Source organism: Gossypium hirsutum, chromosome D07, assembly GCF_007990345.1.
Source record: "Gossypium hirsutum isolate 1008001.06 chromosome D07, Gossypium_hirsutum_v2.1, whole genome shotgun sequence".
In the NCBI taxonomy this organism is placed as follows: Eukaryota; Viridiplantae; Streptophyta; class Magnoliopsida; order Malvales; family Malvaceae; genus Gossypium; species Gossypium hirsutum.
Genome location: NC_053443.1, coordinates 57,231,441 through 57,259,343, shown reverse-complemented (window position 1 = coordinate 57,259,343; position 27,903 = coordinate 57,231,441). Strand labels below are relative to the sequence as shown.

Below are 27,903 nucleotides of genomic sequence, written 5' to 3'. Positions count from 1 at the left end.
ATTCATCCATTTCTATTGTTATGAGGTACATGGAACATATCATGTATTACTATCCGATTATTCCATCTGCCTAGTTAATTTTTAATCGTACAATGGATGATCTAACGTACAGGATTAATTTATCCATTTTTGAGTAGAGAGATTAGGTGTCTTCATGGCACTATTTACCGTATCTCAACAATTGCATTGTACAACTCACAAGTTTTATAGCCCAAAGAATTCCAAAATCAATGGCAGCAATTAGAAGGTTGATACAAATAGCTAATAACTATAATAGCATATTATAGGAGGTGCAACAAAAAAAAAAGAATTTATCCCTCTGTTGAAATACAAATATACATATAAAATTCGACCTCTGTTCTGTTTTTCTTTTTTCGAGGGCCAAAAAACAAGTTATGACTGTTTAAGAAACAAAATTTGAAACCGTCAAGTGTTACATGTTTGCTGTTGTTTCCTTGATTTCTTCCAATGTTATGGTCTGCACACAAAGAAGAAAAATTTGCATGTTGTTAGAGCAAACACCACAAGAAAACTTCTGATATATATATATATATGATACTCGTAAGGGTAAAAGTACCATAGAGGGCTCTGTATTAGGAATCGGATTGCATGTTGTCTCCTCTACTCACAAAATGGACAAACTAATCCCTTTATATTAGATTAAAGAGCAAATTGTTCTTCTTTATTAAAAATTTCATCCATTTGTACCGTTAAAAACTATCATACTTGACGGAATAACTAGATAGTGACATGTGGTGTGCCACATGTACCTCATACTAACGTACAGGGACCAGTTTTTAATAGCAAAAATAGATAAAACTTCTAACAGAAGGACCAATTTGCTTTTTAATCTAATATATGGGATTAATTTGCCAAATTTTTGAGTACAGGGGGGTATAATGCAATCCGGCTCTTAGTAAGATGCATCCATGGTACTTTTACCTGCTCGTAAGCTATGTTGCTCCAACTCTTCATTTTTCTTCAAGTATATACATTTGACATCTGTGTATGAAGTATATCTGGACTTGAATATGAGGACTGGCCCTCCAAATACATGGAAAAACTTCTTGAACACATAACACTCATATCTAAGTCCGGCTTGTAAGTACAGATAAAAAAGACTTAGTAGCCCAAATATAAACCTGATCTTGGCCAGCAAAGTCGTTATCCGGAGTGAGAAAGAGCATGCAGTGACATTCTTTCCTGCCAAATAGTTGTAGAAAGTGAATAAGAACTCGGATTAGATTGAAAAGATAAACATAATACCTGCATCAGTGTTTCTCGAGCTAAACTTAATCAGCCAGCTTTTTAACCGTATAAGGCAACAGCCTTGAACAAAGACATGTTTTAACTGTTATCCTAGATATAAGGAAACCGTAACTTTAAAGTTTCAACCCATAAAATAGCTTGAATTTTTCATTGTACAACTACGAATGCAGGAAATGTCGGTGTGCAAACATGAATTGGAACTCCAAGCCAAACACTGTTACACACCCTTTGTCGTGACATTAAAGACAACACGACAGGGAATCTTATCATCTAACGACATTATCAACTCTAAGATACATATGCTGTACTTTGCAGCAAGTTTTTTGTTCAATTATTCATACAGTAGATGTAATTCGGAGATATCCTTGCATGTTAATTTGATATCATATGATGAGTTCAAAAATTACTAGCTAGTTCTTCAGGACAGTGATCTCAGTTCAGAAGTTTCCATTATTTATAAGGCTGAAAGTTTTTATCCATAATCAGCATGACAATGCAGCCGTTATTTTTAAGGCTTGAAAGTGTTTATACCATACCTGGACAACTCGTTTTAGATAGGCAATTTATATGTGCTTTTCTAGGATGAAACGAAAGACGTTTCTACTTACAACACTTGCAGGTGCACCATGTAATACAAGGAATATACATCAAATTTATTGCAGCAATATTTACCTCTCTCTCATAGGAACGCATGGACAATTCCAAAATCCCTGATTGACTTCGGCAGCTTTGTCATCATAATGCCTGTAATATATAGGATTTTTAAATGGTTGTTAAATCTGATATAGCTATAAATATCAAAATAAGTGAGTATAATAGGAGTAATAGTTCCAAACAAAAGTTAGTGATCATAGTGAAAACACTTACCTACAAGGGCAAAGTGGCGCACCCAACGAATCTTTATGCTCCGCCAATCCCTGTTCAAATATCCAAAATGAGATTTTTATTCCCCTTTTCAATTTTTTTATCCTGTGTATAATATATTCATATTTTGAACAGATGAGTGAACCAACATCACACTTGATAAAACTCAACCAAGGCACAGAAAGTTGGAAAAATCGAGTATCGCAATATATTTGTTTTCCAATCTATCTTATCATTTATGAATGAACAGGTCTTGATCCTTCCATCCATTGTTTGCAGTTTGCATGCAAACAACTAAAAGTTTTTTAACATAACTTCTCGAGTACAACAACTACTAAAAATGTGCAGCTCTAAATTCTCCAACAGAACGAAAAATGTTGTTGAACTGAAGATTTCATCACCAATTTAAAATTAGAAGTTGGTACTCAATTCCTTCAATTACAACCTAGGTTCACCAACTCCGCATAAGCTTTCTACTAGGAAAGTTCTAGGACAAAATACTAAAGAATGCAGGACTTTTTTCAAATTACCCTTCCCAAGACCTTACTTGAATGAAGCCATAACAGGTAATATAAATAACAACTATAACAACTTTTCTTTGCTCGAACAAGACCGATTTGATTTCCCTCGTTACTTTTGTGTCTATTACTATCTAATACAAGTTTAACCCTGTTCACAAGTACCATTTTCAAAATTCCTGGATAGATCTTAATAGTATGAAACTTCACATAGGCCTGAACTCAACTATGAAAGCCAAATTCACTTTAACAATACATCGAGCGCTAAGATTGTGAAGCATTTTGAGCTTCCATATCAGCAGAAATACTAAAGGGCTTACCCTTCTGCATTTCAGTCCTTTGAATATCTTATTTAGGTGGGAAGAAAACTGGATAAGGACTCATATGTGAAGGTTTTCAGAAACTGAAATTCAAACCAAACCATAAGCAGATCCTAAAGCCCCATGTATGTACTTGGTTCGGCACTAGACCAAGCGTAACCTGTAGAATGTAGTCCGCAAGGAAGTTTGGACGTCGATTACTAGACAACACGGAGGCTACCAAGCGACTTTGTATCAAGACCCTCCGGCCTTCTCTCGGGGGTTTGATTTACACCCCCAAGTCATATCCGGATATGCAGCGGGTTTTGAATACGGATACTTGGATAGAAATGAAGAATCGGAGGAATACCTTGATTACAACAGAAGTAACTCCCTTATCCATACAGAAATAGGTTCCTGAGCGACGTGCATATTGTTCTGAGAATTTCCTCATGATTTCCACAGATTTCTCTGACGGTTCCACTGAAATAGAAATTCATCAAAAACAAGAGACAAAAAACTCATGAAATCGATAACATCGAAACCCAACGAATTATATCAAATTCACGAAAAACAGCGTAAAATTCAAGCTATAAGAACAAAAAGGAAGCAACTTTAATCCACATAATCACATAATTTTCAAACCCCAGGACGAAAAAGCCAAAAACGCAACTCGAATCCATAAAATTCAAGATAAAAATGAAGACACGAAACTTGGTATTCTATAAAATGAAAAAAAATGGTTTTTACCTTCAGCTCTGATCACGAAACGATGACGGGAAATTTTAGGAGGACGAAGCAGAGATGAAATGGCTCCAAAGTTGCAGGAAGTTGCTTGAAGTGTCATCGCTTTGCTTTGGCTAACTGCAAATCAAACTCAAATCACCACCCGTTTTTTCCTTTTATCTTTATTGTTGTTTTATAAATTTTCAGATTTTTTATATTAAATTTCCATTGGTTCTTCTTCAGTTCTCTGTTTCAATCGAAACAGAGAATTATTTGATCTTTTGTTGTCTGTCTAGCACTCGTTGTCAAATTATGTGCCATCAAATTAATGGTTTTTCTTTTTTATTCAATGCCATCAAATTACTGTAACTTTTGCACATATAATACAAAGAAAATCCACCAATATATAATATTAAGAAAAATTATTTAGTACACATATATGTCAATTTTTTTATTTGGCATTTTAGGTTTTTTTTTAATTAGTGAAAATAAGTCGATTTTGAAAAGGTAGTGTCAAAGCGCGTTTAATTGGGTACTTTCGGTACAATTGTCAAGAAAGCATGCTCAATTGAATTCGTTTTTTACTAACTGTCATTTTTTTTTGAACGTTGACTACGGTAAAATTTTTGAAGGGCCTAACGGTAAGTTTTTTTCCTATAAATACCAGGCCATTTTTCATTATTTTTCCTCAAATCTAACTTTCTCAATTCTTTCTAAAGTAATTCTCTCATCTTTCTCAAGTTTTGTTCTAAAATTTTAGATATATTTGTTTTAAAATATTATAGTTTATTTAATTATTTAATATATTATTCTTTTTTATTAAATTATCATGAATAACAAACTCTCTAATTTGTTTCGACGACAAACACATTTCTGCAGCTCAAGCGATAATGATAAGAGGGAATTTTAAATTTCATTATTTTCAATTAACTTTAAAGTATTTTATTTTTGAAAATATTTTAAATAAATTTTTTTGTCGATATAAATAATAAGATAATCTTGTTTTGAAGGGGTTCATACATAACTTATCAAAGAGCCCAACTACTGAAATTTATGGTTACTTGCAAGACGCAGGATTCTTGCATGCGTCTCGTATGCTCGGGGGCTGCAAACTCGATCCTACACTCATCAACGCATTGGTGGAAAGATGGAGGCCTGAGACACACTTTCCATCTTCCATGTGACAAGTGTACAATTACACTCGAGGATGTAACTTTACAATTTGGTTTACCGATTGATGGGCCCACTACAGCAGAACAGGCTTTTAGCGGCACTTTTTTAGGCCTTTAGCGGCGCTTTGAAAAGCGCCGCAATAGAAGCCGCTAAAGACAACGCCGCTAAAGGTGTTGGTCTATAGCGGCGCTTCTCTAAAAAATGCCGCTGAAGACAAAGACCTTTAGCGGCGCTTTAGTGGAAGCGCCGCTAAAGATCAGGGTCTTTAGCGGCGTTTTTGTGGGAAACGCCGCTAAAGATTGGGGTTTTTAGCGGCGCTCTTACTACAAACGCCGCAATAGACCCTGAGCTATAGCGGCGCTTTTTCTAAAAACGCCGCAATAGACACCGATCTATAGCGGCGCTTCTCCCGCAAACGCCTCAATAGACCCCGATCTATAGCGGCGCTTTTATAAAAAACGCCGCAGTAGACCCTGATCTATAGTGGCGCTTTTTCCACAAACGCCGGTAAATAACCTTCTCTTTAGCGGCGCTTTTACCAAAAACGCCACTAAATGCCAACACCTTTAGTGGCATTTTTTTTGAAAAATGCCACTAAATTTGGCAGATTTGTAAAATAATTTTTTTATATTTTCAGCCCTCCTGTAAAAACAAATCAGAAGAAATCATATCTAAACCAGCCAAAAGTAATAAATCTATATATTAAACAAATAATATAATAAATATCAATAAATAAAATAAAATTCGTACTATTCTTACAAAAATGTTAAAAGTTAAAATGATAATTAAAAGTCAAAATTGAAGTATATTTACACGATAGTCTAGGACGGCGGCTGTTGCGACTGCTGAAACATCTTCATCATACTTTGAAGCTGCTGCTGGAGTTCATCGAACTTTTGACGCTACTCTGCTTCCCTCGCTGCAGCCTCTACTTGCCTCGCTACAGCCTCTGCTTCCCTCGCTGCAGCCTGTACTTCTCTCGCTACCGCCTCTGCTTCTCTTGCTGCCGCATCTGCTCTAAGTTGTTGCTGGAGTTCTTCATACTTTCGTTGAACCTCAGCTTCTCTCGCTGCTGCATCTGCTCTAAGCTGCTACTGGAGTTCTTCATATCTTTTTTGAACCTCAGCTTCTCTCGATGTTGCCTCCGCTTTAAGTTGTGTAATTTGCTCAGTTGTTGTCGCTTGCATCTGAGCCATCTGGTCTCTTAACCTCTGAACTTCAGCTTCAGCTCGACTCCCCGACGGCATATATTGTTGCGAGCTAGATCCAAAATATTGGGATGGGTTAACAAAATATCCTTGAAATCGAACTCGACCATACCTTTCAGGACCCAAAACTTCAGTGATAATCCGGTTATCAATGTCGTCAATATGAACAGAACTATCACTGGAAGCAATCGCTTCATACTCCGCCTTTTTATCCTTTAATTTTTCCTAAAAAATAAATCACATAGTTAGGAACGCAATATATATTAAAAAACCCAATGCAACATAACTTAACAATATTTGCATTACAATAAATGAAATAAATCATTTATTAATAAACACTATAAATAATTAAAACAAGTGAAATTGTATTAAGCAAACGTACCATAATTTCTGCAGCTTCAGGAGTCATAAGGTTTCCATCTTTCTTCCTATGTGTTATGTCAAAAAGTTGAAGGCGGCCAACTTTTTGACCGGACGACAGTTCCTACAATATAATAGTAAAAATATTAATTGATAGAAAGTAATAAATATCTGCCAATATTAAAAAATTTAAAATACCTCTGCATGAGCTACACACGCAAAACTTTTCGACCCAACTGTGTGAGTGAATTTTTGTTGCTCCCTACTTTTTTTTCCAACTTGTTCACGATCCTACATTATGAAATTATTAGTACGTTAATTAGAAAATACTATACACCAAAATAAGTACAAAATTTTATAAGTTACACATACCTCTCATTTCTTTGAAGTCCAAAATCTAACGACCTCTTCCCACTGGTACCTCAGCATTCCCGATGGGACATTTTGTAATCTCTCGTCGAGTGTTGTTTTTTGTCTTGAAATAGTCTTTCTTTAAAGTGCTCTTATGGTCTCTCCATCTTTTTCCCAATGCCTTCTTTATATAAGCATCGGAGACCTCTAGAGCAAATCTCGCCTACAAAAAACACAACTTAAGAAAGTAAATGTAAACGAAACTTAAACCCAAGTATTATAAATGACATACACGTTTTGTTACCTTAATCAAATCAAGAGCTTGGTTCTTGTTACTCTCGGGTACTTTATGCCATGACTCGAAGTTAATTGGCAACATATTTGCATTCCGTGCTAGAATGCCCATGTATCCTACTAAAAGGCGAGCTTCTGATCCAACAGGCTGACCAAAGCTATTACTGGATACTTGGACACGCTCGATTGGATCTAGATCGTATAAATCGTTCAGTACTGTACGTCCGCGAACTCTCCGAGTCCCACCAGTTTCATCTGAAAAATAAAAGTATTGTAATATACGAAATTTAAAAAAAAACAAACAAGAAGTCAACACACATGTAAATTAAATGTTAAATTACTTTGAACTTCTATAGGTTCCTCAGGTGTAACCGGAACATTCGAAGATCCAATAGCAGTCTGTTGTTCAGTGCTGTTTGTTTCCGCCGAGTTTGGAGTACCTTGAACAATGCGGTGCGATCGCACTTTTCTTCTAGGCATTTTATCTACAATACAAATAAATTAGTGTGAAAAACTTACTATACAATTACAATAATAATATCACACATAAAATAGTTTAAATATCATCATTCGTAAATATAATTAGATAATCGTAAAAGCTTACTACATTATAATTCCTAAATATCTTCATCCGTATCCTGGCGGACCCATTGGAATTGTGTACTAGTACTAGGGATGTTTTCGTCTAAGTTCTGTTCTGGAAATGGCAAAGTTTGTGTTCTGTCGTCAATGTCATCTCTACTTCCACTGCCCATGTCAAACAAGTCTCTAGGGATGTTACAAAGTATAACGTACAACCCTCCTCAGTTTGACTTTAATCTATTATGTTTTAGCAGTTATGAGTACCATGTGGATTTGAAATGTTGACATGATAAACTTGGTGTAATATGTGAAATTATTACTTGAAGTATCTAGAATAAAAGCATTAATTGGAATGAGCAAAAAGAACCCAAGGAAGCTGGAAAGTGACTCCAACTGCAAAATTTGGTTCGGGTTATAGTTAAACAAATTTGGTTTTTGGTTCAGAAGTTTAAAACCGCAATTATTCAAACTAACCAAAACCTATTTCTTATTTAATTTATAGTCAGTTTCTTATTTTTTGAGAGTATAAAATTAATAATTTATGACTAAATTATTGAAAAATACTATATAAAAAAAGTATTTTAAATTTTAAAAAGACCAGTAACTGAACTGTTAGAAAAACCAGATTATTTCTAATTAATTGCATTTTTTTTACAAAACCGAACTGATATGTATTATACAGACTTCTCATCCTTGAGTATCAAGGCCTCCTTTTTCTAACCTTCTAATGGATCTAGCTAGAGGTTAATGATTTTATTGCTCTTGAATCAAATGGTAATATAGGAAATTGGGGGAGCTAGGGTGATAGGAACAGGGAGATTGAGTAGAAAAATTTGAATTTTAATCAGACTTAGGTATTGTCTTCCTATCTAGGCATATGAACCGTGGGAGAGGGAGAATAAAATACAGGTGTGGGTTCAAAAGCTTCAGCTTTAAACTCAAGTAGATGAATTCCGTAATGATTTCAACTCAACAAATATTCAAAAAATTTGTAATTAACATCGACAGAATAAACAAATTTTTAATCGCAATTTGTAATTAACATCGACAGAATAAACAAAAAATATTCAACAAATTTGTAATTAATCATGTTAAAAATATGCGCAAATTGCACATTCCCAATCGATTCATCGAATCCACAAATTTCCATGACAGAATCAGTTTAATCGAAACCCTAAACCGAGAAAAACAAAACCCTAAAATTTTAATCGGTCATCAACAGAAATGGCTTACCTGGGATACAAATCTCGCAGCTTTGCCCAACAATGGTGTAAAGATCGATGTTCTCTCTTCTGTTGATTCTTGAGATGTCGGCTCCTCTTATTTTCTTGCTAATTTTTTTTTCTTCCCTGTGGAATCGTTGCTGTGCCTCTGCAAATTAAGTTTCTTCAGATAATCGTAAAGGAGACGGAGGGGAGGGATTAAGTCAAAATGTCCTCTTAGGAAACGGCACCGTTTAAGGTAATTTTAAGTCTCGTTTGCGGCGTTTTTAAAACAAACGCCTCTATTGTATTCCCATTTGCGGCGTTTTATACAGAAACGCCACTAATATTTTAAAGCACGTAAAGAAACAGCGCCGTTTTTCCAAATTTTAAATTTTATCCATAAACTGAAACGGCGTCGTATCAAACCAGCTTGGAAATTTTTTTGTGGCATTTTTTATAAAAACACCGGTAATGTCCACCTTTAGCGGCGTTTTTGGCAAAATCGCCAGTAAAAAATTTAAATTCTTTTAACAAAACGGTGCCGTTTTGGGAAATTTGTATATATTAGCGGCGTTTTTAGAAAAAACGCCGCTAGATTTCACATTATTTATTTATTTATTTATTGTATTTTCATTAAAATTTTTAGTAAATAATTATTAAAGTTTTAAGTAATCTTTAAAAGTTTTTGATAAAATTATAAATTTTTGTTTTTTTATTTCCTTTTTATAATTTGTTATTTTTTCTTATATTTTGGTCCTGTCCAAATTAAATAATTAATCATATATATATTCATATAAAAATATCAAATTGTTAAGGTTTAATATTTTTCAGACAATTTAGTATTAATTAATTGTATCATTTAACAAGTCTCAAATAAACCTTAATACCTAATTTAACCATTAATATATAAGCGGTCAATATATAAATTAATATATTTTAGTAATATATACTCATAATTTAAATATATTTATTTTATTATTAAGAACATATTTAATATATAAATTAATAAAACTAATTAATCTGAGCTTAAACCTTAATCTGATCTACCTTAAATCACTAACTCTTAACCCTAAGTACCCCAAACCTCAAACCCCAAACCCCACCCCTAAACCCTAAACACTATTTAATATATAATTTAAAAAACACTAATTAATCTAAATCCTAAACCCTAACTCGACCACGAATCACTAACCCCCAACCCCTAAACATTATTTAATATATAAATTAAAAAACACTAATTAATCTAAATCCTAAACCCTAACTCGACCCCAAATCACTAACCCATAACCCCTAAAATTATTTAATATATAAATAAAAAACACTAATTAATCTAAATCCTAAACCCCTAGCTAACCCTAAATCCCTAACCCCTAAACATTATTTAATATTATATAATTTAAAATATATTAATTAGTCTAAACACTAAACTCTAACCTAACACCGAATCTATAAACCCTAAACTTCTAACATTTAACCTCTAACCCCTAACCCCTAATTAACCAATAAACCCTATTTCCATAATCTAAACCTTAAAATTGTAACTCTTAAATTAACCGGCCCTAAATTCTAAATTAACCATATATATATACGTTACCCTAAACTATAATGATAATTAAATTAAATATTTTAAAATTAATACTATCGTATCTTTTAAAATTATATTTGAAATTATTTAATATATAAATTAAAAATCAATCAATTATGTACCCAAAAATTTTAAAATTATTTTAATTAAATTATAGTATTTTAATTTCTCCATTTTTAACAAATATTTTTCTATGTTTTTTTATTTCAAATTATATCTACGTGTCATTATTTCAAATTTATTCATTTTAACAAATATTCAATTAAAAATAAATTGGATTTAATTAATATAAATAAACAAATTACATAGCAAATAGATAGATAAAATGTTTTGCGGCGCTTTATAAAAAACGCCGCTAAAGGCATCAGCATTAGCGACGCTTATTCAGAAATGCCGCTAAAGACCCCAAAACTCAGAAAACGGTGCCGTTGGGCTTAGGCTTTTGCGGCGCATTTAAAAAACGCCGCTAAAGACCTGAGCATTAGCGGCGCTTTACATAAAACGCCACTAAAGACCCCAAAAACTCAGAAAACGGTGCCGTTGGGTTTAGGCTTTTTGCGGCGCTTTTGAAAAAACGACTCTAAAGACCTCAGCATTAGCTGTGCTTTATAGATGCGCCGCTAAAGACCCCCAAAAACTCAGAAAACGGTGCCGTTGGGCTTAGGCTTTTTGCGGCGCATTTAAAAAAACACCTCTAAAGACCTGAACACTAGCGGCGCTTTACATAAACGCCGCGAAAGACCCCAAAAACTCAGAAAACGGTGCCGTTGAGCTTAGGCTTTTTGCGGCGCTTTAAAAAAAACGCCGCTAAAGACATGAGCATTAGCGGCACTTTACATAAAACGCCACTAAAGACCCCAAAACTCAGAAAACGGTGCCGTTGGGTTTAGACTTTTTGCGGCGCTTTTAAAACAACGCCGCTAAAGACCTGAGCATTAGTGGCGCTTTTACAGAAACGCTGTTAAAGACCCCAAAAACTCAGAAAACGGTGCCGTTTGTCTTTGGCTTTTTGCGGCGCTTTTATAAAGACGCCGCTAATGCTTATTTTTAGCGGCGTTTGTTATAAATTGCCGCTAATAATCGACCTTCAGCGGCGTTTTTATAGAAGTGCCGCTACAGCTTAATTTTTAGTGGCGTTTTCTGTCTAAACGCCGCTAGAAGCGCCACTAAAAGCCTGTTTTGGTGTAGTGGCCAATCGTCATGAGGTTAACGGTCGTTCTTAGTAAAGAGGACCTTTGTGAGACATCTTTGGAGAAGATGCCTAACAAGTTTCAAGGTGGTCAGATAGATATGAAGTGGTTGAAAACCAATTTTAAAGATCTTTCTCTGTATGCACCTGACGTCGTTAAAGAATAATACGTTCAGACATTCATCTTGAGATTAATTAGGGGCATTCTAATGCCCAATAAATCTCAAAATTTGGTACACATAAGGTGGCTACTACACCTAGTCCACTTCAAAAAATGCGGACGAATGAGTTGGGGATCAACCGTGTTGGCAACATTGTACCGAGAGTTGTGTCGAGCGACGAAATTGGATAATATATCAATCAATGGTTGTCTACTCTTACTGCAGTCATGGGTCTGGTAGCGACTACCATTTTTACGTCCTAAATGACCCATATATATTTCCATTGATAACAAGGTAAAAGTCATTTCTTAATAAATATGTTGTTTATTTATTATATGTTTAAATTAACATATTGCTTGTATAGGTGGAACCATAGGTCGAGTTACATGGGACTACTCGAGCAGCTCAAAGATATCTGACTATTGTTAGATTAACGCTCGAAAGCCGAGGTTAGTTGCTTATTTTTTAAAAACTTATTATAATTGCGCAATAATTTGTAAAATAAAATTCCATACATAATAAAATTTACAATTATATACTTCAATTTGAATAGATGTCATACGTTGACTCGAATATCATAAAATGCGTATGGTCGGAAACCAACCTTTATTTTAGACAAAAATAAAAACTCAAAAAAAAATTCCAAAAACTTGCATGTCAGTGAAGAAATCCAAAAGAACACGTAAAGGATCTGAAAATTTGTTGTCATGTAACCATACCTATGTCAAAGAAGAAATGTTTTGAATCACTTCAAGTGTGCCCATTTACCCATAAAAATTGAATCATTGAACTAGAAAACTCAGTAGGCAATTCTCCTTTTAAGATGGTTTAAATCCAAATGAAGTTCAGTCAAAGATGGGAAAGTTATAGGGTAAAAAATCTGGGAATTTGCCCTTGATATTGGCATTGTTGCCTGAGAAAGTTCTCAAGAAGATGCTTCCTTTAAGCTCACTGGGATCTCCCATGGTTCAAAAGGGTTGTTGTTAAAGTGAATAGAAGTCAAATGAAGTTAAACCAGAGTAGAAATCTGAAGGGAAAAAGAAATTATACTAGAATACTTATGGATTTTATTAAAACTATTTTTACTTAATTAGGATAATTAGGAGTTAGATGAATTGGTATTATTTTATTAAAATAATTTAGATTAATTTTATATCAATAGCTTCTTTTTTTTTCAATTTTTATGTTGTAGATTGGTTAAATCATTAAGTTAGATTAATCTAGAACTTTTAATTTTTTTTATTATAATTAGGGAGATTTTTTAAGGTATTATAAATAAGGAGTTAATTTGCATGAGAAGGAAAAAAAATACAAAAAATCACACTCAAAATTGGAGGTCCTTAACCCACAATTTCTTGTTTCTCTTTTTTCTTTTCATCTTCATTCTTTTCTTTATTTGGCCTCCAACACCACCGCTGCGCGCATCAGTCGATTCACATGCTATCATCCCGGCCTCTCTGTGAAGTAATCACTCTTAAAATCGTTTTTTTAATTGTAAATAATTTTCGTAACTTTCATGAACTATTATTAAAATTGTTGCATTAATATTATAGTTTACCTTTTTATGTATTTCTAAAATTTTATATTATTTAAATAATGAAAAAACTATCATTATCAATGATAGGTAACAATAATTAAAAATAAGTTATTTAAAATTAATTAAAAATTAAATAAGAATTAAATGCTTGAAATCGTGCAACACATTTGCATTAGAAATTAATATGGCTCAATTTGTCAATCATGATCTCATGGTGGTCTTGGGTTTCATCATTGACGAGACCAAAATAACTCATTTCTCATGAAGATTGGATTTAATTTAGTGAGTAAGGAGTGTGCATTATGGGTTCGAGTTCTTCAAGCAAAGTATGACATGAGAGATCAACTTCCTGAATCCATCTCTAAGTGCCACAGTTCGCATCTTTGGAAGTCTTTGTCTAAGGTATGACCCTTATTCTGCGTGAACTTAGCTTGGTCAATAGGTAATAGGGAAAGCATTCGCTGCTAGAAAGACTACTGGGTCCCGTCTGTAGGCCCTTCTCATGCCAACCTTGACTTGGATTGCATTCTTAGTGATATGGTTATGTTAGATGGTAGTTGGAACCTCGATCTGTTTCGCGTCTGGTTGCTTGAGGAAGTGATTAAGCAGATAGTTAGTATCCCTCCTCCCCATCCCTCTTCAGGGTAGGACAAAATTATTTGGACACCCACGGCTTCTGAATCCTTTTCGATTCGTAAGGCCTTTTGGTCTCTTGAGGAGAATTCTTGGAATGCTAAGGATGTCTTCTGGAAGAATAGTTGGAAGTATCAAAGGTTGCAAGGAGTAAAAATTTTCCTTTGGCTAGCTTCTAAGCAAAGGCTCCTGACTAATTCAGAGTGTTCTAGGCGGGGAATTGGTCATAATAGCTCTTGACCTGTTTGCGGTTGTGAAATTGAGGATACTCTTCATGTACTTTGAGATTGCTTAGCTACGAAGGAAGTTTGGTTACATGTCATTCCTTTCAATAGGCAACACTATTTCTTCTCTGGATCCTTATAGGATTGGTTGACTTTTAATCTTAGCTCTCGTGTGTGACTGTCTGAACGAGGGGTAACATGGTCTTGTCTCTTTGGCCTAATTGCAAGGCGTATTTGGAAAAACAAGAACCCTCTTCATCTTTTAAGACATCACTTGGACGACTATTGAGACTGTTAAGGTTTCCATTAGTTGGGCGCAACAATTTGATCTTAGACACAAAAGTAACCAATATTCCCCTCAATATTTTGATTCTTAGGCACCCATGGCCAATACGTGGGCTAATTTGTTCGCTGATGGTGCAATTGTTAATGGTGATGGAAGTGCTTCTATTGGGGGTGTTCTACGTGATCAACATGGGAATTGGATCTTGGGGTTTAATCATTTCTTGGGACAATGTTTAGTCTTTAAAGAGGAATTATGGGGAATCTTGGATGGTTTACTCGTGATGCTCAACAAAGGTTTTAAAAGGACCACGATTCAAACAGATAATCTGGAGGTTGCCAATGCCTTACAAAAAAAATTGATGACAAATTATGGTATTACTGTGCTCAGGAGAGTTCGAAGACTTATGGAAACTGAAGGGCAATGGTGTATCAGATATGTCCCTAGAGATTTCAACAAAATTGTTGATTGTTTGGCGAAACTGAGTCCAGCAGAGAAATCAAGTCTTCATGTTTATGATAGTGCCCCCATTGAAGTCCTAGAGCTCTTTCAATAAGATTAGATTAATGATGCTTTTATTCAATTCAACTTGATGTAATTCTATTTCTATATATTCCACCCAAAAAAAATTTAATATAACAAAAAATTGATAAATACTCTTTTTATTTGAAGGGATTCATATATACTTTTAAATAATGATATAAATTTATTTATTTTAATTCAATTCTGGTTTCATTATTATTTGAATATTTTTGGTTTGGTTTAATTTGCATTTCATAAGCTGTAATCTGAAGCAAATCGAATTTAATTTTTAACTTATAATTAATTTTTAATATTATATAATATAAAATAATTTTTTTATATCTAAATTAGTGAAAATGCTTAAAACACCATATACTTTTTAAAATAAAAAAAAATTAATGAGCTCAATCGATCGAAATCGATAAAATTTGGTTTTGCAATATTCAAATCAATAGATAAAGTTCTCTCAAATCCTTTACAAGTTGGTGTCGTGACATTCTTTTAATGCTTTGCAATTAATCTTTTAAGTTAATCTTCAAAGTTGCAACACTCTTTTGCTTGTTGGTGTCGTGACATTCTTTTAATGCTTTGCAATTAATCTTTTAAGTTAATCTTCAAAGTTGCAACACTCTTTTGCCTGTGTTATGACTCTCTTATGGATTCCTTGACTCTCAGGGAAGTCAAGGGATGAGGTCGCAACATTTTTTTTTTTTTATATCATGACCTTTCGTGTTAGATCAATTCATTTCCATGGGAGTGTTTTATCTCTGATCTTAGAGATAAAACACTAAACAAAGAAATTAAACTTAAACAAAAAAAATTACTAAAATGTTTCATGACCATAAGTCATTTGTTTGGTATAAATAATTTTATCATTATTGATTTGAGTAATGATCACTTTCATAACGAAAGATACACTGTGATCATAAAATAAAATCAATTAAATTAAATAAAAAAATTAACCTAAAAATATCATGGATATCCTATGAGAAAAACACATATAACAAATTCATTGGATTAAAGCTTGAAAAAAAGTAACTTTCGTAATGACATATAATGAAAAAAATTCAGTCATGATACTTCTAGTGAATTGACTTAATAACTAAATAATTATGTAATTATTAAACATAGAGTCAAAATTTAATTACATGTAATTTTAATCTTAATTATATATATAGCCTCACTCAAAAAGTATTTCATTATAATATCAACAATATTAGAGATGATTTAAGCTTAACCTCATTCATACTCGTTCCAGCCTTACTTCCATACAATTATAAAGATAAAACTCTGTAAGACTTTCTCTATTCAAAGTTTAGCACAAATTGATAAAATAGTTTGATTAAACATAAATAGCACTCAAATACGTTCTTCTAATGACTAGGTTTGTGCTCTCTAAAACTCATACATAAACAGTACATATAGACTTCAGATAAAAATCTGTCGTAAGTATCAACACCTATATCCAACAACACTGTCCTAAGTATCCAACACCTATATCCGACAACATGCATATGAGGATACGATACTCAAACCGGAGTCTCGGTAAGTCGATAACATAGATATCAAGCAGTAGCTCAAACTTTACTTTCAAACACTAAAAGGTGAACTCTCACCTGTTACACATTTGCCATAAAGATTTAGAGGTAAACATAGAAAACTGCAACCTATTGATTCTAAAGAACATACAACTTCATCATTTACTTTCAAAGATTTCAAAACAATAATCAAATAACCTTTTTTCTTTTTTGCTTCGGATTATTTCTTACTTCAATAGCACAAACCATAAACAATAGTTCAATTTATTTACAAGTTTTCATTAAACACAGTTTACATTCACTTGCAATATAATCATGTACAAGAATGGAGTTCAGCATTGTATTTCACTTTTTTCACTTATCGATGGCAAATATGTTCCTGTAGATAGCAAAAATCCAAATCAACCAGCCAAGAATTAATTAGCATACAATCATAAAAGCAAACACGGTATACAGCTTTGATACTCACATTTTGTATTTGAGGTATTGATCAACTGTGAGCGGTTTAGGGCCGCCAAACCAGTTAATCATAAAAATGTCTTCAATTTCCAATTTGAATACCTGGAAATCGTGACCTTTAGGCCACCCTGTATGGTCCAAACAATGCAAACTTTGATCAGTAGAATATTACCAAGTTTTTCCATGTATTTAGAGGGTCATATCCACATATTGATATATGGATATTGGTGGATATGGATATTTGGGTTAAGAATTACCCTTCATTTCAGGATGCTTTGTGAACAGCGCAGTTCGAGCGAACTCTGCTTCTTTGGAGTTTGCTTCAAGTAGGACCAACTAAAACAAGACAAGACACAATTAAATTAGCTTAACAATCATTAAAAAGGTCATTTCGTTCTTCTTTACACTCTTTCTTTTTCCTTCTAACAGTTCGAGTAGTAAAAAGGGTACAAGTTATCATCTTTATAGGAAAGACTTGGGAGTTTATTTATATCCACATACTATATGCAGCAAAATAAGCTCAATCGAGATAAAACAAAGCTGGATTTAGCAACATACCCTTCCCGTGAGTGTGATTTTTGCACACACAGGGCTTTCTGGGTCGGCATTGCTGCAAGTTCCAAGCGGATACTCACTGATTGCAAGTGAGGACCGATGGTCTTTTAATGCATTTCTTGCTGTTGGATCAAGGGTTGTCAAATAGAAATATGGGACACCAGTACCTTTTCCAGGTACCCCATCACTAAACGAAACGACATTCCTGCAGCAAATGTTAAAAGCTCTTGACATGTTCATACAAGTAGATTCAAATACTGTATGTTTATTACAAAAAGCAGGGAACCTACTGTATAGTTGTGAGCAATGACATACAGGTAAATAACTATACATACATGTCCTAATTCTGGATTTAAAGCATTCTTATGCTTTCTCAATGATGCCGTGCTGGTGAATTGTATATGAAAGCTCCTAATATTCTGAAAAATGTAATCGGATATCATCAAACTCGACTTTTTCCCTAAAGTACCTATGTCCACCATATATTTGACACAAGTAATGAGAGTATAATCCTCCAAATATATGTAAAACTGTGGATATACACCTATATCCGACACTCATCATCGAGTCCAAATAACATAGGTTACCACCAAAGATACCAAATACAAGCATAAGCCAAAGACGGGAACAAAATGCATCGAGCTTAAACATGAGAACTATCTTCAATTTATTACCAATAAGCATATATATACATGTATACATATGTGTGTGTGTGCAAGAGAGTGAGAAACTTACCCAAATGGTGACCCTTCCAACTCAATTGATAATGTACTGCAAAATTAAATGACAATAAGCTCAGCTAATAACAATAATAATAAAGGTAAAAGGACCCCTCCAGTCCCTCTAGATTTTGAAATTGAACAAATTGGTCCTCTAAAAAAAATAGAGCAATTTAATCTTGGCAATTTCGAAAGCGAGCAACCAAGGAGAATTAATCAACATTAATGTTTTCCATCAATTTTACATGATTTTCTTAAAATTGACGGGATTAAATTGCACCTATTTTTTTAGGGACTAATTTGCTCAATTTCGTAATTGAATTAAACAAGAAAGCTGTCAAACAACAAATATTATCAATGGAACAACAAAAATGAAGGAAGTCAAAGCGTCATCTTTTAACAATTGCAACTCAGAATTGAACAATAACAGTCAATTGAGTCATTTAATCAAACAATTAAAGAACAAGAAAACAAAACACAGAATCTAAATAACAATCCCAAAACAAGAATCAGAACAGCTATTGATTGTTTTGTAATAACGAGTCAAAAGAGAGAAAAAGAAGAAGAAGAAGAAGAGGTATTAATTACGTTAAAATCCCCCAAGAATTCTGGGAGACCAACCAACGAGCATAAGCAGCAGTATCATCTCTATCCGGTTTTGATTCTACTAATAGTCTTGCATCAACATAACCCTGAAAACCCAGAAAAAACAAGACCAAACAACAGTAAAAGACTTTGGTTTTCATGTTTTTTTTTTCTGACAAACAGTATGTAAGAAGATGAATACGAGTTTACTCGAATCGACAGTATCCGTATATTATATACCAAGCTTTGGACTTTAAAGAGGAGTATGGGCAAAGGCAGTGATTGAAGATGGGCAATGGGTGTTTTAATCCTCTGCAGGCAAGCACATGCTATGACAACAATCTTTTGGCTTCTTACAATTGTACCTTTTGTCAAAGCCATCAACTTTGCCCAACATGTACAATAAGTATTCTTTGATATAACAATATTAAAATGTATTGAATCATAGAAGATTTGGGCAACTTGAAAATGGATTCAGTTGGGTTAGATTTCAGGGTCCCAACAAGGCAACGATCAGTATGGCAATGAACATCCCCAACTCTATTGATTTTGGCTTTTCGATCTTTATTTATTTATGGTGAAATTCTAAAAATAATTTAGTTGTTTAGGATAAGGATACACGTTGAAATTGTGATTCCATGTATAAAAGTATATTGAATGGCGTGAAATCACATTTTCCTACCATTTCTTTTCTACTTTTATTAACATAAAATTGTAGATGATCATCGCTGAACTTTTTTTAATTTTTTTTATAAATATATAAATGTGTTTGTTGTCGTCGAATATAAATTGTAGATTAAAATGTCTAATAGTAATGATTAATAGTAAGTTTTGGTATTTTTATTTTTAATTTATTGATACATTAGGAAAAGTTTATAGTTATTTAAAGTTTTCAATATTTTTAATTTTTTATAATTAAAGAAAAAAAAAAGTAAGTGCTACATTGATAAAAGTTGTAAAGGCTGATAGGTTAATTTTGTTTTCACTTTACTTAATTTTTTAACAATGTTAATGGAAAAAGTAAATAGAATAATTGAAAATGTTTAATTTGGTTGAACCGGCAACCAATAGTCTGATCGATTCAATCACTAGTTCGGTTATTAGAAAATTGTATGTGACACTCTAAGATTGTAGCATGTCATCACTTGGAATTTTATATTAATTTTTTAAATTTCAAGTGATGATTTTGCATAATCTTAGAATGTCACTGTAACACCCTATACCCGACCCGATCGTTGGGTCCGAATTACAAGGTGCCACGTTCTATATTTTAAATTTTACGTGCAACATAAAGTCAAACATATTTTAGATTTTATTCAATTTAGTCCCTAAACTCGGAACAAGCATAACTCTCGATTCATATTTTCGAATTAAAATTTGATTTCACATATTCTCATTAGGGACCTTATATTTTCTATTTCTAACATAATTTTATGATAGGTTTTATATTTATTTGATTTGGTCTCTAATGTAACAATGTTAACAAACAAGCTAAATTAACTTTACAATCTAGTTCTTTTCATAATCTAAGCTTAAAATCTATGCATTTCAAGCCTATTTCATCAATTAATCAATAATGACAACTTTCTAAAACTTTAAAAATTTATCAAATTGGTACATGGGTTAACTAAATCAAGATCTCATGATCGTAAATCTATAAAAATCAAAGAAAAATGGCATAGGGACTTATTGGAAATTGATGACCGAATGTTAGAAAAAAACTAAAGTTTTCTTCTTTGTTTTTCTTTTGTTTCGACAGGTTGGGAAGGAAGATGATGATATTTCATCTTTCTTTCCAGGGTTTTTTACTTAAATAATATAAAAATAATAATGATTGAAATGGGATAACATGGGCATTATTTACAAACTAGGCAAATTACACAATAAAAAACGGTGCTGCCTAACCAATTGGCAGTGCCAACCTCCCCTGCCACCCATCATTGCATTGATAATTAGTTTTGAAAAAACAAATAATTTTCTTTTGGTACCACCTGAGTAATCGACAGCACCGGTATGTATTGGCTCGAATACACTATATTTTAATACTGTTTCATGTAAAAAAAATTTAAATGGTGTCGCCGATGCGTCAGGTGGCACCAGAATAAATTAATATATAATTTTTTAAAAATATTAAAAAATACTGGAAATCAGATTTACCACCGAACTCGTGATTGACTGGTCACATCAGTGGCAGGTCGTCAAGCCGATGCCGCCACCGCCAAACCCGTGACGGCTTGCCACTGACGTGACTAGTCAGTCACGGGTTCGACTGTAAATCCAATTTCCAACATTTTTTAAAATTTTTGTTTAAAACATTATATATTTTTTAAGTATAAAAGGGGGTTGAGTTTGGTCCCCTAACCCTAACACAAAAGTTTAAAGAAAAAAAAAAGGTCTCCCCTGTAATGGCCTAAATTCAAGGTTATCGGAACAGTGGTTTCGTAGCCACAAATCCAATTTAAAGATAAATTTATTTTAATATTTTTGCATGAATATTGATATGTTAGGAAAATCGTATGAAAATATAAATAGAAGAATTTTACCGATTTAGTGGTTAGTTAGAAAAAGAAATTATTAAAGAAATTGGGTAAAAACAAGGTATCGAGACCTCGATCTCGTAAAATCGAGTCGAAAATATTTTTATAAATATTTATGAAGTGTTAGTAATATGATATTAAAATTTCGTTAGAAAATTTCTACGTTTGGGTAGTTAATTAAGTAAAAAGGACTAAATTGAAAAGGGTGTAAAAGTTACTAGAAGAATTAAATAGCTCAATTGTTAAATGAGGAGGGACATAAATTGCAAATAAGCCCAAAAGGAGATATTTTGGGCGGCATAAGCTGAGAAAAATCAGGAGAATTGGTGAAATAAGGGTAAAATGGGAAAATAACAAATTTTACTAACATAAAAATAGGACCAAATTTGAATATATAGAATTCTCTTCATTATCATCAGCCAAAAAATGTCCTAGGGGTTTATTAAAGCTGGTACTTCATAATTTTTGCACCAAGTAAGTTAATCCTTGCCTTTTTCTTGTACTTTTTGTGTTTCTAAGACTCTTACAACAAGGTCCTATTACTAAATTCATTAGTTTTTGATTTTATGAATGAAATTGAAAGTTTCTATGAATATGTGCTGGAATTTTATGATGAAATAGCATGAAATTGAAGCTTTAATTTGTTTATGAGATGATTTTATTAGGTAATTTCAATAGAAATTGATTTGTAGGACTTAATTGTGAAAAAATTTGGAATTAAAGTCTAGTGCTAAAATTCTGATTTCCAAATAATATAAAGTAGTTTAAAGTGATAGAATAAAGTGTTGATTGAGAAAAATCAGCTTAATTGAGAGGTTAATTGAGCAGGGATGAAATTATCATTTATTGAAAGCTTAAGGGAAAAATTATAATTAACATCATGCACTAAAACAGTTTTGGACAGCAGCAGTAGGTTAACTTTGAAAAATCACAAAAAATTATATAAGTTTAATTATAGGATGAATAAAATATGAATTAAATCTTGTTGAGTCTAGTTTCTCACAGAAGAAACGATGTAAGCAATGAAATTGTGAATCATGAGATATAATAGGTTTTGTGAGACAAGGTCAGAATGATTTCGGGTTCCCCTGTTCTGACTTTGGAAAATCATCAAAAATTGGATAAAAATAATTATGGGCTTAAATTTATATTTTTAGAATCCTTAATGAGTCTTTTTTCAAAATAAACAAACTAGAACATCATCAAAATTCTTTACAATGAGATAATTAATTTTTAGTGAAGAGGGGTCAGAACTGTCAAATAGTGAAAAAGGGGAACTTTAAAGAATAAACTGTACTTATTGGCTAAACCAAAAATTCTGAAAATTTTATGGTAAGAAGATATGTAAGTCTAGTTTCGGGGAAAATTAGCAGATCTTAATTTGGATTTTCGTAGCTCAATATAAATAATTTAGTGACTATGACTCAATGAGACAACTTTGAATGCATTATAAATAATAATGGAATTATAGAGAATGTTACATATGAACATGAAATGTATTAGATTAATGATTAAATTTGTTTATTTAGATCCAAAAAATTCAAATACGAAGCTAGATCGAGGAAAAGAAAAAGTTCAGGATTAGTATATTTTTGTTTACGAACAAGTATCGAGGTAAGTTCGTGTAACTTGAATTATATTCTTAAACGCTTGAAATGTTTGTTATTGATGTGAATATGATTTGAATGTTCATTGAATGAAAATTGATGAAACATTGATATATTTGATAAAAAGGGGAAGAAATCCCGGTTCAATGGAAGGAAAATTCGATGGATCTCTGAAAAGGAATTGACGGTACAAAGGATCTAGCCCGGACGAGTGATCCTATCCTGATATAGCCCTCTTGAAGAATATGTGGAAAATGGATTTAGCCCGGACGGGTAATCCGAATTAGGGTCTGAATTTAGCCTGGACTGGTAATTCAGATCCAAGCTCATTAGAGTAATTGTCATTGCAAGGGATTTAGCCTGGACTGGTAATCCCGACAATACTCTATGAGTTTATATTACAGGAGATTTAGCCTGGACTGGTAATCCCGCTGTAAGGATGAGGTTCGCGGGAGTGTGCTCTCTGAAATGGAAATGTGCGCATATGAATATGAATTGACGGACCCGGATTTGTACACTAAAAGTGTACCTCTGAAAATCCATCGAATTTTCGAGAAATTCAACAGGATAAATATGGAAAAATAACAATGGAATGGAAATCATGGTATTGATGAGCTCATCAATCATGGTATATATATTATTGATACATGGAAATTATTGAGCTAACTTGAATGTTGAGTTTGTGCATGATAGGGGAATAATGTATTGAATGGATGTATGAATGTTTATTGCATTATATTGAAAATATTAGGTAAGTATAATTCTTATTACATGAGCTTACTAAGCACAAAGTGCTTACCCTGTTTCGTTTTCCCCTGTGTTGTAGTGTTAAGAGCTCGGAGGTCGGATTTGGTCGGAGATGCATCACACTATCAACCTCAAGATCTCGGTATATAAAGAAACTTTATTTTGAAAATAAATGGCATGTATAAGCTAGTAAAGTAAATGTTAATGTGAAATGAATGTATGGTTAGCCATTGGTATGGCTAACAAATTTTGGTTTTGGTATGTGATGAAGTTATCTTATGAATACGTTAAATATATCCTGAAAATATGTTGAAATGGATTGGTTGTGTTGGATTGGTCTCAGTTTAAAATTGCAGGGAAGATTAGATACTTGTAAAGGGGTTATATGGAGCTCAAAAAAAAAACTTTGGGATTTTGCAAAAAAATTATTCGGTAAAATCTGGTAATGCCTTAACACTCCCTACCCGTATCCATTGTTAGAATAGGGCACGAGGCATTACCGGAGTTTACTGAACATTTTCAATAATTTTGAATCATTTATTATTTATATTCTGAAAATAATCATAACGTCCCTCTATTGGGCTCTCAAAGCCCAAAACAGTTATTAGGAACCTACTGGGATTAAATCGGAATCATAGGGAATTTTTCACAGAATCCGAAATATATATATATTTTAGATTTTTTTTAAATTTTCGAATTAGGTGCTGGGTTCATATGGGTGTATCACATAACAAATCTTTTCATAAGAAATTGTATAACTAAAACCTTTCCACTCTTTCATAAGCTCAATTATATTTTCATCTAAGCACTTACCATTCCAATGCACCTTATAATTAAACATATTACCATTCAATAGTAATTTGGCACTTGCCTAAACTTCAAGCAACAACATTAGTTAGCGTACTTTAATATTGACAAACTTATTTTCTTGCCATGTCTCACTTAAATTTATTAGTCGTCTTAATACACATAATTTTCCTTGTATCAACGTATCAAAGATAGTCTCGTATTTACATGTCATGATACATATCATTTTCTTATTGTTTCTTTTTAAATATAAATTATTCAATTCATTATGACAATATTTCATGTACCATAATTTTTTTATAAGTTCAATGTATATTTATTCCAGTAGCAGCTCATAATCTTGAATATGCATAATTATTAGGCAAGTTTCACATGCATGTATTTTCCATGTCATATTTTAGTATATCAAATAATTATCATTTCTATGTATTTCAAGTTTAATTTCATGATTTTAAGTACTTATCATTTTCTATTTTTATCCCGTTTAATTTCTCGAAATTTCGATGGATTTTCAGGGGTACACTTTAGTGTACAAATTCGGGTCCGTTAATTCATATTCATGTGCGCACATTTTCCAATTCAGAGAGCACACTCCCGTGAACCTCATTTCTTACAGCAGGATTACCAGTCCAGGCTAAATCCCCTACAAGAGAGCACACTTCCGCGAACCTCATTTCTTACAGCGGGATTACCAGTCCAGGCTAAATCCCCTGTAATATAAACTCATAGAGTATTGTCGGGATTACCAGTCCTGGCTAAATCCCCTGCAATGACAATTACTCTAATGAGCTTGGATCTAAATTACCAGTCCAGGCTAAATTCAGACCCTAATTCGGATTACCCGTCCGGGCTAAATCCATTTTCCGCATATTATTCGGGAGGGTTATATCAAGATCACCCTTCCAGGCTAGATCTTTTCCACACATATTCTTCGGGAGGGCTATATCAAGATAGGATCACCCGTCCAGGCTAGATCCTTTTTAACGTCAATTCCTTTTCAGAGATCCATTGAATTTTCCTTCCATTCAACCGAGATTTATTTTCCCTTTTTATCAAATATATCAATGTTTCATCAATTTTCATACAATGAACATTCAAATCATATTCACATCAATAACATACATTTCAAGCATTTAAGAATATAATTCAAGTTACAAGAACTTACTGAGCTAAACTGCAGAAATATCAAAATTTAGGGACATTTTGGTAATTTTCCATTTTTCTCGAATTTCCACCCAAATCTTAATCTAAATTAATATTTCATTCAATTTATTAATTAAAATGATAAAACAATTCATTTCATGCAATTTGGTCATTTTTGGTCATTTCATTGATTACACCGTTTCTTTTATGAGAAACTAGACTCAATAAGCTTTAATTCCATATTTTTTTCATCCTCTAATTCAATTTCCACGATTTATGGTGATTTTCAAAGTTAACCTACTATTGCTGGCCAAAACTATTTTTGTCCAAAATATTGATTACTAAATTTATAACACCCTTATTCCCTTTCTCTATAGTATTTCTCATCACTTTCTCTTATTTTTCTTCACTAACATATCAAGAAAATAGAACCTTATATAATAAAACCCTACATTAACATCAATTTCATACTTTTTCAATAATATCAAACTCAAAAATATATTGAAATCTTGATGTTCTTACCTTGCTCTATTGATTTCAATCTTTAACTTAATTTTCTCTCTCCTCCAGCTTCTATTTCTTGAATCTAACTTGATATTCTAGCTCCCCATAGTCTCCTTATCAATTTTCTCTCTTGGTGGCCATGGAAATTTCTTTGAATTCTAAGTGAAAATGGTGAATTTTTGGTGAGGGGACCACATTGTAAAGAAAGCAAAACTTTATTTCTTTCTCTCTTCTTCTCACGTTAATGCATGGAAAAATGGTGGGATGGTGGCTTCCATATTTCTTTCCACACATATATATACACTAAATAAAATAATAAAATATCATTAAGAAAAAAAATCAAATCAAAATATAATAAACTAATATTTATTTATTTAATCTAAAATATCTCCAACATCATCATTATTTTCTAGATTTCTCTCTCTTCTAATTGACCATTTTTCCCTTTAGATCTTCTAAAATTCCATCATTGAGTCACCACTTAATTTGGTAAAATTATGATTTATTCCCTCATAATTCTTCATCTATTCAATTTGGTCCCAATTCATCCATTTTCCTTAGTTTCTAGATTATTCCACCCTTAAAATATTTACACTATTGATCCTTCAACTTTTTCATATTTACATTTTAACCCCTCAAATTTTGAGTATTTACTATTAGGTAACAAAACTTTTCTCACTTTTACAATTTAATCCTTTCTTGAATTAATATGTCATAATATACTTCCCAATGTTGTCATAACTCAAAATTCTCCTTTTTGTCACTTTATTTCCTTACTATATCAAAAATAATATCTTACTGTAAAATTTTTTTGGGTATTACAATGCCTCATACCTTATTTCAGCGACGAATACGGGTAGAGGGTATTACATCCCCAAACACAGGCAGAAAAAAAACATAAGAGTTAGGGTTTGTTTAGAGTTTAAAGAAGTTTTAATAGTTGAAATAGAAGAAGAAAAAAAATTGTATTTTTTTAAGAAGAGCAGAAGTATTTTTTGAGCAGTTAATCATTTCGATGGTGTTATTTTAGAAACAACCGTTGGTTGTATTTTTAAAACTTGTCAAAAATAGAAACGAGGTCCGATAGAAATATGTTTGTCGATGATATGAAAGAAAAGATCAGTGTAAAAAAATTATTGACATTGTGGAAGGAGGATGTCGAAACTATTTTACAAATTTTCAGTTTCGTCAAATCCTATCAAATTTACGAGATGAAACTTTTAGATGATGACGACGTCGAGACAATGGTTGCACTGTATTGCTCGCCAGAGAGGCTGAACATTGAACCGATTCTGTTGTTTGTTGAGTTAGCCGATGCGAAGTCCGTTGAAGATGTAACTCTGTTAAGTCAGCAATATAGAGATGAAGACTTGTGTACCGAGGTTCTTAAAGCGTCTGTTTATAGGAGATCGTCTATGCACGATTTTAACATCGATTTCAACGTTGGATGTTCAGACTAGTACGGTGGTGGAGCCACCTCAACATGGGTCGAAATTCCACACCATGTTCATTTGTAGATACATTCAGTCGTTATTGAGACCAGTGCGCATAGTGAAGATGGATCTAATAATAATGGTTGTTCTAATCATGAAGTTGAAGATTTTAGTGACTCCGATATAGATGATGTCCCAGATGGTATTGGCGATGAAGGTGCAGATGATGAAAATGATTACGCCCCTTCGGTTGGAAACTCGAGTCGTGGCATCATCATACGCAATG

The 27,903-nt window shown here is 32.8% G+C and overlaps 2 protein-coding genes across 3 annotated transcripts; both read right to left on the bottom strand.

The window, feature by feature from the left end:
• Positions 1 to 186: 186 nt before the first annotated feature.
• On the bottom strand, positions 187 to 4,051 carry LOC107958593 (ferredoxin-thioredoxin reductase catalytic chain, chloroplastic). The gene is made up of 6 exons (XM_016894406.2): positions 3,701 to 4,051; positions 3,321 to 3,433; positions 2,137 to 2,186; positions 1,942 to 2,013; positions 1,143 to 1,203; positions 187 to 478 (listed from the first exon to the last, which is right to left on the bottom strand). The coding sequence occupies exons 1-6, from the start codon at positions 3,795 to 3,797 to the stop codon at positions 434 to 436; spliced, it is 438 nt and encodes a 145-aa protein (XP_016749895.1). The 5' UTR covers positions 3,798 to 4,051; the 3' UTR covers positions 187 to 433.
• A 12,206-nt stretch (positions 4,052 to 16,257) lies between these two features.
• LOC107958594 (protein CREG1) lies at positions 16,258 to 19,114 on the bottom strand. 2 transcript variants are annotated; one of them, XM_016894408.2, is made up of 6 exons: positions 18,843 to 19,111; positions 18,271 to 18,306; positions 17,539 to 17,740; positions 17,238 to 17,316; positions 16,991 to 17,108; positions 16,258 to 16,599 (listed from the first exon to the last, which is right to left on the bottom strand). In XM_016894408.2, the coding sequence occupies exons 1-6, from the start codon at positions 18,998 to 19,000 to the stop codon at positions 16,596 to 16,598; spliced, it is 597 nt and encodes a 198-aa protein (XP_016749897.1). In that variant the 5' UTR covers positions 19,001 to 19,111; the 3' UTR covers positions 16,258 to 16,595. The 2 variants fall into 2 exon arrangements, with proteins under 2 accessions (XP_016749897.1, XP_016749896.1); XM_016894407.2 differs by lacking the exon at positions 16,258 to 16,599 and adding an exon at positions 16,708 to 16,900 and having other exon boundaries at positions 18,843 to 19,114.
• Between the last annotated feature and the right edge of the window lie 8,789 nt (positions 19,115 to 27,903).